The 12,394-nt window shown below is 31.4% G+C and overlaps 1 protein-coding gene across 4 annotated transcripts in view; it reads left to right on the top strand.

Moving 5' to 3' along the window:
- Positions 1-12,394, top strand: part of LOC140050018 (uncharacterized) — a 146,242-nt gene that overhangs the window by 66,258 nt on the left and 67,590 nt on the right. For all 4 annotated transcript variants that reach the window (XM_072095009.1, XM_072095008.1, XM_072095007.1 and 1 more), the window contains 2 exons: positions 4,576-4,656; positions 11,863-11,911. In XM_072095009.1, the coding sequence (XP_071951110.1) occupies positions 4,576-4,656; positions 11,863-11,911 (130 nt within the window). The remainder of the gene's footprint in view (positions 1-4,575; positions 4,657-11,862; positions 11,912-12,394) is intronic.

Genomic DNA, 12,394 nt, shown 5'->3' with positions numbered 1-12,394 from the left:
TCCCACTAATAGAGGCTCTACTATAATTGTGTAAGATAATACGTAAATACTGTGATAGATTTATAGTACCTCATCAGTTCAACCTTAGCAATTAAATGCAAAAAAATGTTCATTACGAAATGTTCCACTAGTAATTTATTTTCATGATAACTGCTACTAAATCCGCAGCTTTTTTTATAATCCTGTGTTCATACATAAGGATAAAACATGTGGGAATTGGGTGATGGTTTTACAACTCTACTAGGGACAAATCATCATCATCAATCAGTTTGGCTAGGATTAGCCAAATGTCACTGAAATTATAATGCCATATTTATGTATAACGTTTTGTTTTTCCAAACAAATATTTCTGCTGAAATGTATTTTGGGCTGCTATTACTCCTTTTTATGCATTGTTATCATATTTTTCTTCCAAATTGTAACTGAATTTTAGAATTTAAATGTACAATACATTACGTGTGTATTCTATATATTAATTTTTTTTTTATATTTTCTGCTTTTTATCGTACTAATATTTTCCAATCTTTATCAAGAATTTCTATTGTTATTTTATTATGATAATGGACATATCAGTATGATCATCACATTGATCTGGAAAAAAATTGATTATACAAAATTATACTAGTTATGTAATAAAACAATCAGTTAATCGTCTTTTATTTTGTATTGGGACAAATGCTATATAAAGCTCTTTGTATTGTTTTTATCCAGAGTTCAACAAAAAAAAACAGTAGTTCGTCCTTCCTTCCTGCATATTTTTAGAATGTTGACAAGCGCCAACAGTTTTGAAGGGAGCATATTAAGTAATTTTGCTTTCAATTTATGGATTTCTTTATTCGTCACACACATACATAGTACACAGTATCTATGGATATTTATTGCTAATTTCATACATTTGTCAACTAAACTAAAGATGTCTCTTCTGTAATACTACAGTACATGATTTGATTTGATTTGATTTATTTCGGCATCAGTACATAAAATATCACAGACATACAATTAAAATTAGCAAATATAAAAATACCAAAATAAAACAAGGATGCCAAGGATAACTTATAAAAGTCCTCTACGGACTTGTTTCCAATGAGGTCCTTTGAAAGAACAGCATAAAGACAAACAATGCAACATATAAAAATTACAAAAAACAGCAAAAAGGACAATCGAAAAAAGAAGAAGCGCTTATTGAATAGTTTCTAGAGCTAGTGAACGTTCCTGTAGATACTTTTTAACTTTACTTTTAAAACAACAAATAGTTTGTGATTCCTTAATGTTAATTGGTAAATTATTCCATTCTTTAATAGCATTGTAAAAAAAAGGTCACATGTGCCATTGGCATAGTTGGCAAAAAAAAGTTTAAATAAATACAAACTTCAACTTTGTTGGTAATAACATTCTTTGGCCAAAGCCTATTCATCACAGTCCATACATGAGCCCAAGTATTGAGCCAATTGAATCTAGTTTATTACATTTTATTCTAGAGGCCTATTATGTCTGTATTGTTTTCATGATTTAATTAAACTGTACTTTTAGTGTAGTATAATAAGTAAAATATCAATTATTGATAATGATAATGCGCTGCTCTCAAAGAATTTATTAGGTCCAATAAAACATATCGGAAATTCGTTTTTTTGTACACTATTTAAAAAGAACGAATAAATGTATAAGAACATAATACACACTATACAAAATTGCACAAAAACATTATACATAATAATACTTAAACAGAACCAAATTATCTAGTAACGGTGTTGTTGAAAACTGTAATTGACGTAGGGATAAATGATGTATTATATAGTATAATGCATGTATTTGTTTTTATTGCTGTATATATCTACTAGATACTAAACATCAGCGCAAAACGCCACTCACAACATTGAAAATAACCGAATTGACACTGTCATCAACATTTAATAGCAGTGTTTGAAACAGACAAATAATGTTATGATTTAAGTCACTGTCTTACTGTATATATTCATCAGCTTGTATTTAAAATTCTTTCATTAAAAAGGAATCTTTATTGTTGCAAATTAATGAACTTGTTTGAAAATTAATTTCACTCCAAGACTGTTGGCTTTCCTCGGAGAAGTATGCTTACCACAGGGGATCTACTTGAAAAATCTGGTCTGTGGTGAAATATACATTTAGGGATCTTGTTTACAATAAAAGATAGGAAGAAGCTGTATGCAGGGAGTTACTCCCTGCTGTATGGTAATAAGTGCTTTGTAAATAATCACAACAGGTGGTTTGAGAATTATGATTTTTAAAAACTGAAAATTGACTGTCTTTGGCAACTATATACTGTAGTAGCAATGTAAAATAAATGGTAATGGCTCTTACTTAACTATTAAACAAGAAAAAATGTGCTTATATATGGACACAATAATGTCATATCAGTACCATATTTGGGCACATCCCACTTTTTTTTTGTCAAACTAGATTGATAGTGTAGACAGAGCTTTAATCATGACAATTTGTGCTCCTTTTGTAGAAAAAACACCCCCTATAAAAGTCATGACTATTAAAGGGCTTGCTTATTGTGTTCGTTTAAAGCCCCATTCCCTACGTTTTTTAGATATAATTTAAGATCACTAACTATATTTAATGTAAAAATAATACTATATGGTCCTATTGCGATAACTTTTTTCGTCTTTAAACGGTTAAAAATGTGAAAAATAAATCGATTCTAATAATTATAGCGGCCCGCTATAAATCCCAAAATGCTTTGCGCGCGGATTGATATTTTTGTTTTTCACCTGTAATTCGCCCACTTTTCGATCGATCGTGAAGCCAAAACAAATGGAAGACTCCTAACTTTTCAGCGAAAATACCGGGTTTTCCGTATCAACGGAGTCTGGCAAAAATAGAAAGACAATTAATGCAGCAACTATGCAACGTCAGGCTAGGTATATTAGCTAGCGTACGATGTTCGTACGTTATCGATGTTTACCAGCTAGGCCTAAGACCGTCCACGAGAAGTCGATCGCCGCGAGCTACTTAGGTAGTGCATTGTTTCTCACTTTTTATCATAATTTACCATAAAACGTACATTTAAGACAAGGAATGACATGGTTTAATGTTTTTAAAGTGATATATATGTATTATTTTCCAAAAAACGTCCAAAATTGCAGGGAATGGGTCTTTAAGTATTTCTTTTAATCTAATTAATGTGAAAGTAACTAACACTGATTGAGTATCCGGAATAACAAAACATTATTATTAAATTTTTTGCCAATTATTAATTTGAGCAAATAATATTGGATGCAATTTATTGTCATATTAGGCCATTTTAGAAACCAGCAAAGGTCATGTGATAATCTAATTGACCCATGAAGTTATGATCATTTCCTTTCATTATTATTAAGCTGGAAACATTTCTAAATGTACTTGTTATAGAACAGTATTGTTAATAAAATAGGGTTACCTAGATAGAACAGTGGCTCACAATGATTCAGGAAGCCCTTTGGTAATTGTCTCCCAAGGTTGTGAGGCAGTTTGTGCCCTCAGACAATACACATATTTTACTGTACAGTAGGTGCCTAGTTTTATAGTAAGCCCTAAGACCCAACAAAGTTTCTCCTACTGTAGTAGGGGTAGGCTGTAGTGTTAAAGTATATTTTTCCCCTTGTTTGTTTCATGGGAAAATGTCCTCCTAAGGTCTGCCAAAAAGGAGTTGTACTAATATTCATTATAACAAATCTTACTGTCTAAAATAATAGTTTTCATCACTACTACATTCATATATTCCATCCCTAATACAGTAACTGGTATACCATAATGTCCACTGTTGTTATACTTGAATCTAAATTTCATTTTGATGACAACCATATTGTTGATTGCTGTGTGAGGAAAAATATATTTTCTATTTTAAGATAATAATAATAATGTAGTTTTTATAGCAAAAACCTTTAAATGCCATAGTCGTAGAAATGTATACATTTACCAATTGCGTGGCAGAGTGGATCAGAAGCATTACATATTGGCACAGCGCCAAAAGGTATGGAATGATCTTGTCAAAACGACCGCTAACCGGAGCGATTCGTTATCAAATGCCAATGACAACATTAGACACAGATTGATCTGTGCCAATTTTGACAAAACATAATGGTGTTCTCTTTAAGGTTATAATTTAAAGTAATACATTGTTTGCATTATTTTTAATTTACATATAATCATAGAGATATATAATATCTCTATGATATAATTTACATAAATATATGTGCTTCTCGAAATTTAAATTCAGTTTAGTAACTTCTCCCAGACACCATTTTCCTGACCAAGTCTGACTTTCTGCCATGGTCTGGTTTTCAGAAATGTGTTTTATGAGCAGAACCTCCTGTGGTACACACCTATTAAAGGGACATTCCTATTAAGGGAAAGAGGAGCAATTTATATGAACACTGTACCCAACCCCTATTTAGAGGACACGAAGGTGTCTTAATAATAGGGATTCTATTCTAGTTATAAGAACTTAGAATTTTGAGACATTTTTGGAAAACTCTTGTTCTCAAGGAATTGTGTTCTGAGAAAGTTTTCTGTATATTATTGTTTAGTTAAATATTTTAAATTCTTTTTTAGGAAATGATAGATATTCAATGTCCACTAACAGCACTTCCAACGCCAAGCAAGATAAACCAAACGCAGTTCCCGTTCACACAGGTAAAGCCCAGTCATATTATAATATTATATTAAGGTAAACCATATGATAGAACGAAAGGTTAACCATTATTATTTAGAAAATGTATTATACTTCAAGGATGACAGAGAAATGATGATGATAATAATCTGTTCAATATTAAATTAAAAATGATCTGACAGTTTACTCAAATTTGCAGTAAATAATAGTTTTAAAAAAACCAATAGAGTACAAACATAAGTTACTGTATAAGTCTCCCCAGGCAATGGTAAGTCCTAGCAAAATATTCCACCTCCAAATTTTTTCCAAATGCCATCGAATTAAACAACACAAATCAAAAATAATGAATAGGTTTGAAAAACATAGTACTGCATGCTTACATGATAACAAAATTATGTAAATATGTGTAAATTTTAATCAATTTAACAGTGTGATGTGATATTTATGAGATTACCTTTAACTTCAAATCCAAGTGATTAAAATTTCTAGGCAATCAATAATTCATCTTACAAAGATGACAATTGCCCATGGCCTTAATGGGCTTTGTTACAAGTATAGCAAAACGCTTTATCCATTTTAGTTTACTGTACTTTAGTATTAAGGCCAATTTATAGACTAGCAGTAACGGAAAACCGTGTAGATCCTCGATGTTTTTCTGTTCGGCGTGGTGAGAAATAACATAGATTCTATGTTTTTGTTTTCTGCTTACCGCTAACCGTAAACACTCGTCTGTGTAAATTGGCCTTTTGTACTAGATCGTCATCTGCATAGACAAAGTGATTCCAACAGGAGGGGGGGGGGGGGACCACAACTCAAGATGGCCGCCATAGTTAAAATATTATTGTTTATACAGTACTATAAAATTAATCTAAAATAATTTAAGAACACAAATCATAACACATATTTTTGTTAAAGCATAATAAACTTTTTTTGAAAATAATTATATTGTTAATCGTAATGAAATGAATAAATTAAATGAGTAAATTATATACAATATATGTTTTGAATGCCTTAATATTCTCTGCACGCTTATAACGCAGACGCAGTGTACGTGACTGACGTATCAAATGGTTGATTGCAGCCAACATATTGTGTGGTTCCCTCTCCATGAAGGAGCACTTTTTGAACAGTTGTAATTACTTACAACTAGTGCTTAATAATATCTGTGGTCTATTTATAACTTGAGTTGATAAAGAAGTTTATTGACTTATTATAATTCATATTTTTCTAATTTTAGTTAACATAACAATAATTCATGCAATATTCATTTTGATTTTAATTCATTCTTTATTCATACTAATAGACGATGATGAATCTACAATTACGATAACAATGCAACAAATATATAATATAATAACTTTGTTATAGGATAACATTATTAATCCAGATTCAAAACAGTATTATTTGTACTGTAAAAGTGTAATTAAAATATTAATCTATAAATTGATAGTCCAGTCTCTAGAGAGCAGTATGTATTTACAGTTTGGTAAAATCATACATTAGCATAAATTAACAAACAATTTAATGTCGTATTAAAAAGCATGTATCTTGTTGTAGTTTGTATATATAAATAATTAATATTTATTAGTTCATTATGATAGAATGTTCATGAGTTGAAAAAGTTTATTAAAATGTGACCTTTTATTAAATAGCACGTTCAGGCTTTCAACAAATAAAAGTTTAGTATATTGTTGTTTACAGTAAATAATTGCTGTTTCTTCAATGAAAGAGCACTTAAAAATGTGACTCTAGAGTTCACGAAACGTAGTAAAATTCAGTTGTTACCTGGTTTAACACCAACGAAAAAATATCAAAAATAAATCAACAGTTGAGGTTGGTTGGCCTCACGTCTCCTAAATATATAAAATTGTATATAAACATGCAATAGAACCATTAAATATCACTAATAATGAACGTCATGTGATACGAAATTAACCAAGCAAATTGCAAGTATATACTTGGGTGTTTAGTAATATTAGCTAATCTAGAGTGTAGTACTAATAATAATATAATCTAATATATTTGACACTATATTTTTAAAATGTCAGTAATGGCTGTATGCTCACATTGTACAAATCAATAGTCTGACCCAAATTTTAATCTTTAATAAGTCAAGAAAGTGTTATTATAGTTAAAATACCAAAATGTAATCATTTGTGTAATTCTCAATTTATCATTTATTTATCATTGGATTGGTTTAACATTAGAAGTAAAATAATTGTAGAATTAAATTCGCATAAGATATGATAATTTTCACAAATAATTAAATTATAAAATGCCTGAACACTGCCTAAATAAATAAGTGATCAAATCAAATTTACAATATGTAACCATAGGTATATTTACAATTATTTCTTTTATTTGAGGAAAATGTAAAGTTGTCGATAAAGTTTCGGCCCAGTTTACTCATAAAGACACTCTTTTAAGGCAGGATAAGTTGACAAAATGTAGGACTTTATATTACTATTCAGCAAAGCAATTTGATAGTAATGACCATTTTTATTATTACATCTTGAGTAATGTATATTTGTGTAAATGAAGCATTTTATTTACATTCAACGCCAATCTTTAGATTTCCCTTTAGCCCTTCATCTACTTTCTAGGCCATTCAGACAAGTATACTGCCATAAAAACTGAGAAAGTCGTTAAATTCACACTCACTATCGTATTGGAGTCTTAAACCCAATAAAACTTACTTTCGTTTTTGATAGTCTAGAGGGGCTATGTGGTTACACAGCACATATTGAATGACATTTTGTCAACGAGTGTGTGGATTCGTTGATGCAGAACGTACATTAATCAACAAACGTGTGGTCAAAAAATAATTCGAAAATACACTATGAAATATTCAAAATAATCATGGTTTCTAAATAATATTTCTTGAGGCTATTTATATTTTAATAAAGGATATATCTTGGGGGCGTACATAAATTAAATTCAAGGTAAAATAACATCATTTCTAAAACTTCCCAAGCGTATTGTCTCTTAACGACTTTAAGTTTGATTATCCTCCATTTTAAAAGTACATTAAAAAAATTCATAAAATATCTTTGGAATATGAGATTCTTTGAGATGTAAAATCACAGCATGAGATAAGAATAATAATATTCTGTATTCTGATACATGAATTAGGTATTTATTTAATGCTTTATTTTTGTACATAAAAACTGAGAAGCCCCTGCGGTGTGTGGCGTTCAAAATAGACCGCTAAGGAAATTGGATAAATGACTTGTTTTCTTCCAAATGAAAAGCTTTGGGTTAAGAATTTCTAAAATTATGTATTTAAATCACTTGGGGAAATGGTTAAATTTGACATACTTTAATACATGAATACAAATAATTATGTGTAAATATTTGTATACTCGAATACTGTGTACTAATGTGTTGTAGTGTTTTATAGAATATTTTTACAGTAAAAATAAGCAATTATTGAAATGGAATCTAAACGCATTTTGTGCTTAGGGGTACTTATTTTTTTACTTTTCGTGCCAACTTACCTGGATAAACCAGCAATAGCACATGCTCTTCAAACGGAGGGCTTAAATATGAAAAGTTCTCAGAGCACCCCTGTACTATAATCGACCAGTCCGCAATCACAACATTAAATCTATTTCCAAATGATTCTGATTGGAGATTGGATTAAATCCCTAGGATATTAAATTAAATTTTTTTTTAGATACATATTTTTCGTATTTAATGTATTTCCGATATAAACATTAAGTTACCTTGTTGATATTTCTAAAAAATGATACCATAAATAGCACAAATATATATGATAATGAATGACTTTAAAATCTCAACATTTTCATGGTTATGCATAAAGATTTCATTTTCACGCCACGAAGGAAATAATGATATTGCATTAACGAACAAAATCTGCTTCAATGCTTATTAAGTCTTTATGTGGCCATTATCAAATTTCTGCCGCTTTGGTGTGATAATCCCACTGGCCCAAATAACAAACCCATTATAATGGCATACGTTTTTTTCACATAAGGCTCAGGAGATCCTAGATTTGTTTAAACAGGGGAGGGCTAAGTTTGTCATGTCAAAAAGTTGTTCATAATTTCATTATAGCTGTCAAAAGCACCCAATCTTCCCCCTCCCTCCTTAAATCTGTCCCAGAGGCTTTTAGAGATGCTGGCTAATCATACCGTAGTCGTTTCTTCTTGCTACATACAGTATGTGCTGGCTGAAAAGATAACGATTTGACGTTCTTACTGACCAATCAACTCAATTTTCTAGTTACCATACTGTTTATATTGCGATAAAAAAATGACAGTGATAAGTTGAATATCTTTGCATGACCTTGTTCGACAAGGTTAGGTATTAAGGAGACATGCGATTGCAAACGCTAGGCACCAGACTAGGCTGTAATACTTCAAAGGTAAACACTGATAATTATGATATTTTTATGTCAAGGCTGTGCCAACTTCCTGATTCCAAGGACAATTTTGTAATACAAATTCAGTTATTGATGATGATGCTTTATTGTACTGTATTTATTCCTTCTTCTTCTCCTAACTTCTTCACCTAAAGGCCTCAACAGAATGCCTCAATCTATCCCTGTTTGGCGGCATTCGCTCTAGCTACTCCAGTCCAACCGCCTCATTTCTTTTGGTCATCTTCCTTCCAATGCCCACGGCAATGCAATGTTAAGCTTTGTCTACACTTTCAAACTTTATGTGTCAAAAAAATGTGATGTGCCCATATATGGACATGATGATGTCATATTACTACCATATTTAAGCATAGCACTACCATATATAGGCACATCAAACTCTTTAGTTTTTTTCTCTTCTATTATCATTTCCATCTTCTTCATCTAATTTATTTGCTTATTGATTGTTTGCTCTATAATTTTCAATATCCAAGGTACACAATTATTTATTTTATCTATAGTATTTCTTTGCCGCCATCTTTTACAATTTGCACACACTAACTTTTACTCTACTAAACTGTGAGAAAATGGATTCAACACTTTCATTCTTCTGTTAATTTATCAAAGTTATTAAATGAATGTTTTGATTTTATTTTTCTAAATCAAATTTTATTGACAAAAACAAAACAAAATCATTTATAGTATTAATGGGTTTTTAAAAAAATGTAATGTTTTTCAAGTAAACAAACAAGGTTTAACAAACATTCTTTTTCCATTCCATTTTTTGTTTGTTTTTCCCTAAATTTGCTTTTTGTATTTGAAGAAAAATAATTCACTCATGTGTGATGTAATTTTTGTTTATAACAAGATATGCAAATTAGACATACTTTTATGCAAATTAGTTTTTATGAATTTAAATGTAAATAAATCATACCATATGTTTGCTCACTCAAAGAAACATAAAACTCAAACATTTTTGTTTTGTGTTTTATGTCCAATTAAGATTATGACATACTGTATATGTAGCAAGAAGGGGTCAACTTACTAACAGTTAACCTTTTCTCTAACGATTATAAAGTACAGAGTTATTTCATATGCATCTAACAGAATAATATAATGGTTTAGGCCAGCCTGCTAGTGCTTTAGTCTTTAATTTTCCATATTTATTTATAATTATAGTAAAATATTTTCAATTACGAATTTGTTACCAATGTCAACCTGAAGGTTTTGATACAGGACAGTAAAACCCTATTAATAGGACATGACCAAAAAAGTGTCTCTTTAAATAGAGTTAGCATTAATGTTTCCTTTCATTCATTTCATTGGGCAGTGTCCCTTTAATAGAGATGATGTCTCCTCGTAAAGAGTTAGCCATAGTGTTTTCCCACATTCATTTAATTGAAAAGTGTCCCTTTAATAGAGATGATGTCTCCTCATAAAGAGTTGCCCATAGTGCTTCCCACATTCATTTAATTGAAAAGTGTCCCTTTAATAGAGATCATGTCTCCTCATAAAGAGTTGCCTATAGTGCTTCCCACATTCATTTCATTGAAAAGTGTCCCTTTAATAGAGATCATGTCTCATAAAGAGTGTCTATAGGTTAATAAGTAGTGTTCAGATCGTTGAAAAACATGGGGAATCTATTTGGCGCAGTTAATATTTTCATCAGACAGATATCTTTCATCTGCCTTCCTTGTAGGATATAAAATGACTAGTAGCATTTTGACAAATTAAATAGTAAGATTATTGGCCTCACTACCAGAGACGATTTGTCAGATTGTGCGAATAACTGTCCGCCTTTATACATTCCCAAAAAAATTTCACGGCAATCTGCAAATTGGCATTACGTAAATTTTCAATTCCACAATATTCTTAGCCACAACTTGGAAATCTGCAACTTGCCAGTCTGCAACTTGCCAATCAGCAGCTTACCAGTCTGAAACTTGCCAGTCTACAATTTGCCAATTTGCAACTTGCCAATCTTAAACTTGCCAATCTGCAACTTGCCGGTCTGCAACTTGCCAGTCTGCAACTTTTCAATCTTAAACTATTCAATGTGTGCAACTTGCCAGTCTGAAACTTTCCAGTCTGCAACTTGCCAGTCTACAACTTGCCAATCTGCAACTTGCCAATCTGCAACTTGCCAATCGGCAACTTGCCAGTCTGCAACTTGCCAATCAGCAGCTTGCCAGTCTGCAACTTGCCAATCTTAAACTTGCAAATCTGCAACTTGCTAGTCTGCAACTTGTCAATCTGCAACTTGCCAATCTTAAACTTGCCAGTTTGCAACTTGCCAGTCTGCAACTTTTCAATCTTAAACTATTCAATGTGTGCAACTTGCCAGTCTGAAACTTGCCAGTCTGCAACTTGCCAGTCTACAACTTGCCAATCTGCAACTTGCCAATCTGCAACTTGCCAATCTGCAACTTGCCAGTCTGCAACTTGCCAATCAGCAGCTTGCCAGTCTGCAACTTGCCAATCTTAAACTTGCAAATCTGCAACTTGCCAATCTGCAACTTGCTAGTCTGCAACTTGTCAATCTGCAACTTGTCAATCTTAAACTATTCAATGTGTGCAACTTGCCAGTCTGCAACTGTCCAGTCTGCAACTTGCCAATCTGCAATATGCCAATCTGCAACTTGCCAATCTGCAACTTGCCAATCTGAAACTTGCCAGTCTGCAACTTGTCAATCTTAAACTATTCAATGTGTGAAACTTGCCAATCTGCCACTTGCAAGTCTGCAACTTACCAAATCTACAACTGTTTCATGTTGTGTTGTATTAGCAAGGAAATTAAATCATGTTATGAATACTGGATTTTAATGTTTTGTGTTTGTTTTGGTTTCAGACAATCAAAGAAACAGGGCAGTCAAGACCAGCAATGATGGCGCCTCACAGTAAGTCTTCAAAGCAGACATAAATAAAACATGATTTACCAAAAGCAATTCTAATTTGATCAGTTACCTCATTTTCATACAATTTTAAATTTAAGATGACTATAGCGAGGCATTTAATAAAAAGGCAAACTGCCTTAAAATGTAAATGTGACATGTTTCGAGAAACTATTCTCATCATCAGAACAGTAAACAAATTTTAAATTTGTTGTTCATTTTTCATAGATAGAAAATATAAATCCATACATGCTTTGTAGATTAATATACATAACCAGAAAAATTATTCAACCAACTATAGTAATCATATAGTCTGATGACAAATATTTTACTAAAAACTTAACACCATTAAAAAAATGGGCTGTGATTGTAAACCTACTGTAATCTATCTGAACCTATCAAATTCACCAAATATGACATGATATAGATATGATAAATAGCATAGTAAATTTCTGCATTAACAGATATAAAAGTGTAATTTCAATAACA

Source organism: Antedon mediterranea, chromosome 5, assembly GCF_964355755.1.
Source record: "Antedon mediterranea chromosome 5, ecAntMedi1.1, whole genome shotgun sequence".
Taxonomy (NCBI): domain Eukaryota; kingdom Metazoa; phylum Echinodermata; class Crinoidea; order Comatulida; family Antedonidae; genus Antedon; species Antedon mediterranea.
The sequence above is the reverse complement of the archived record's forward strand: the minus strand, read 5'-3'. Positions and strand labels throughout refer to the sequence as shown.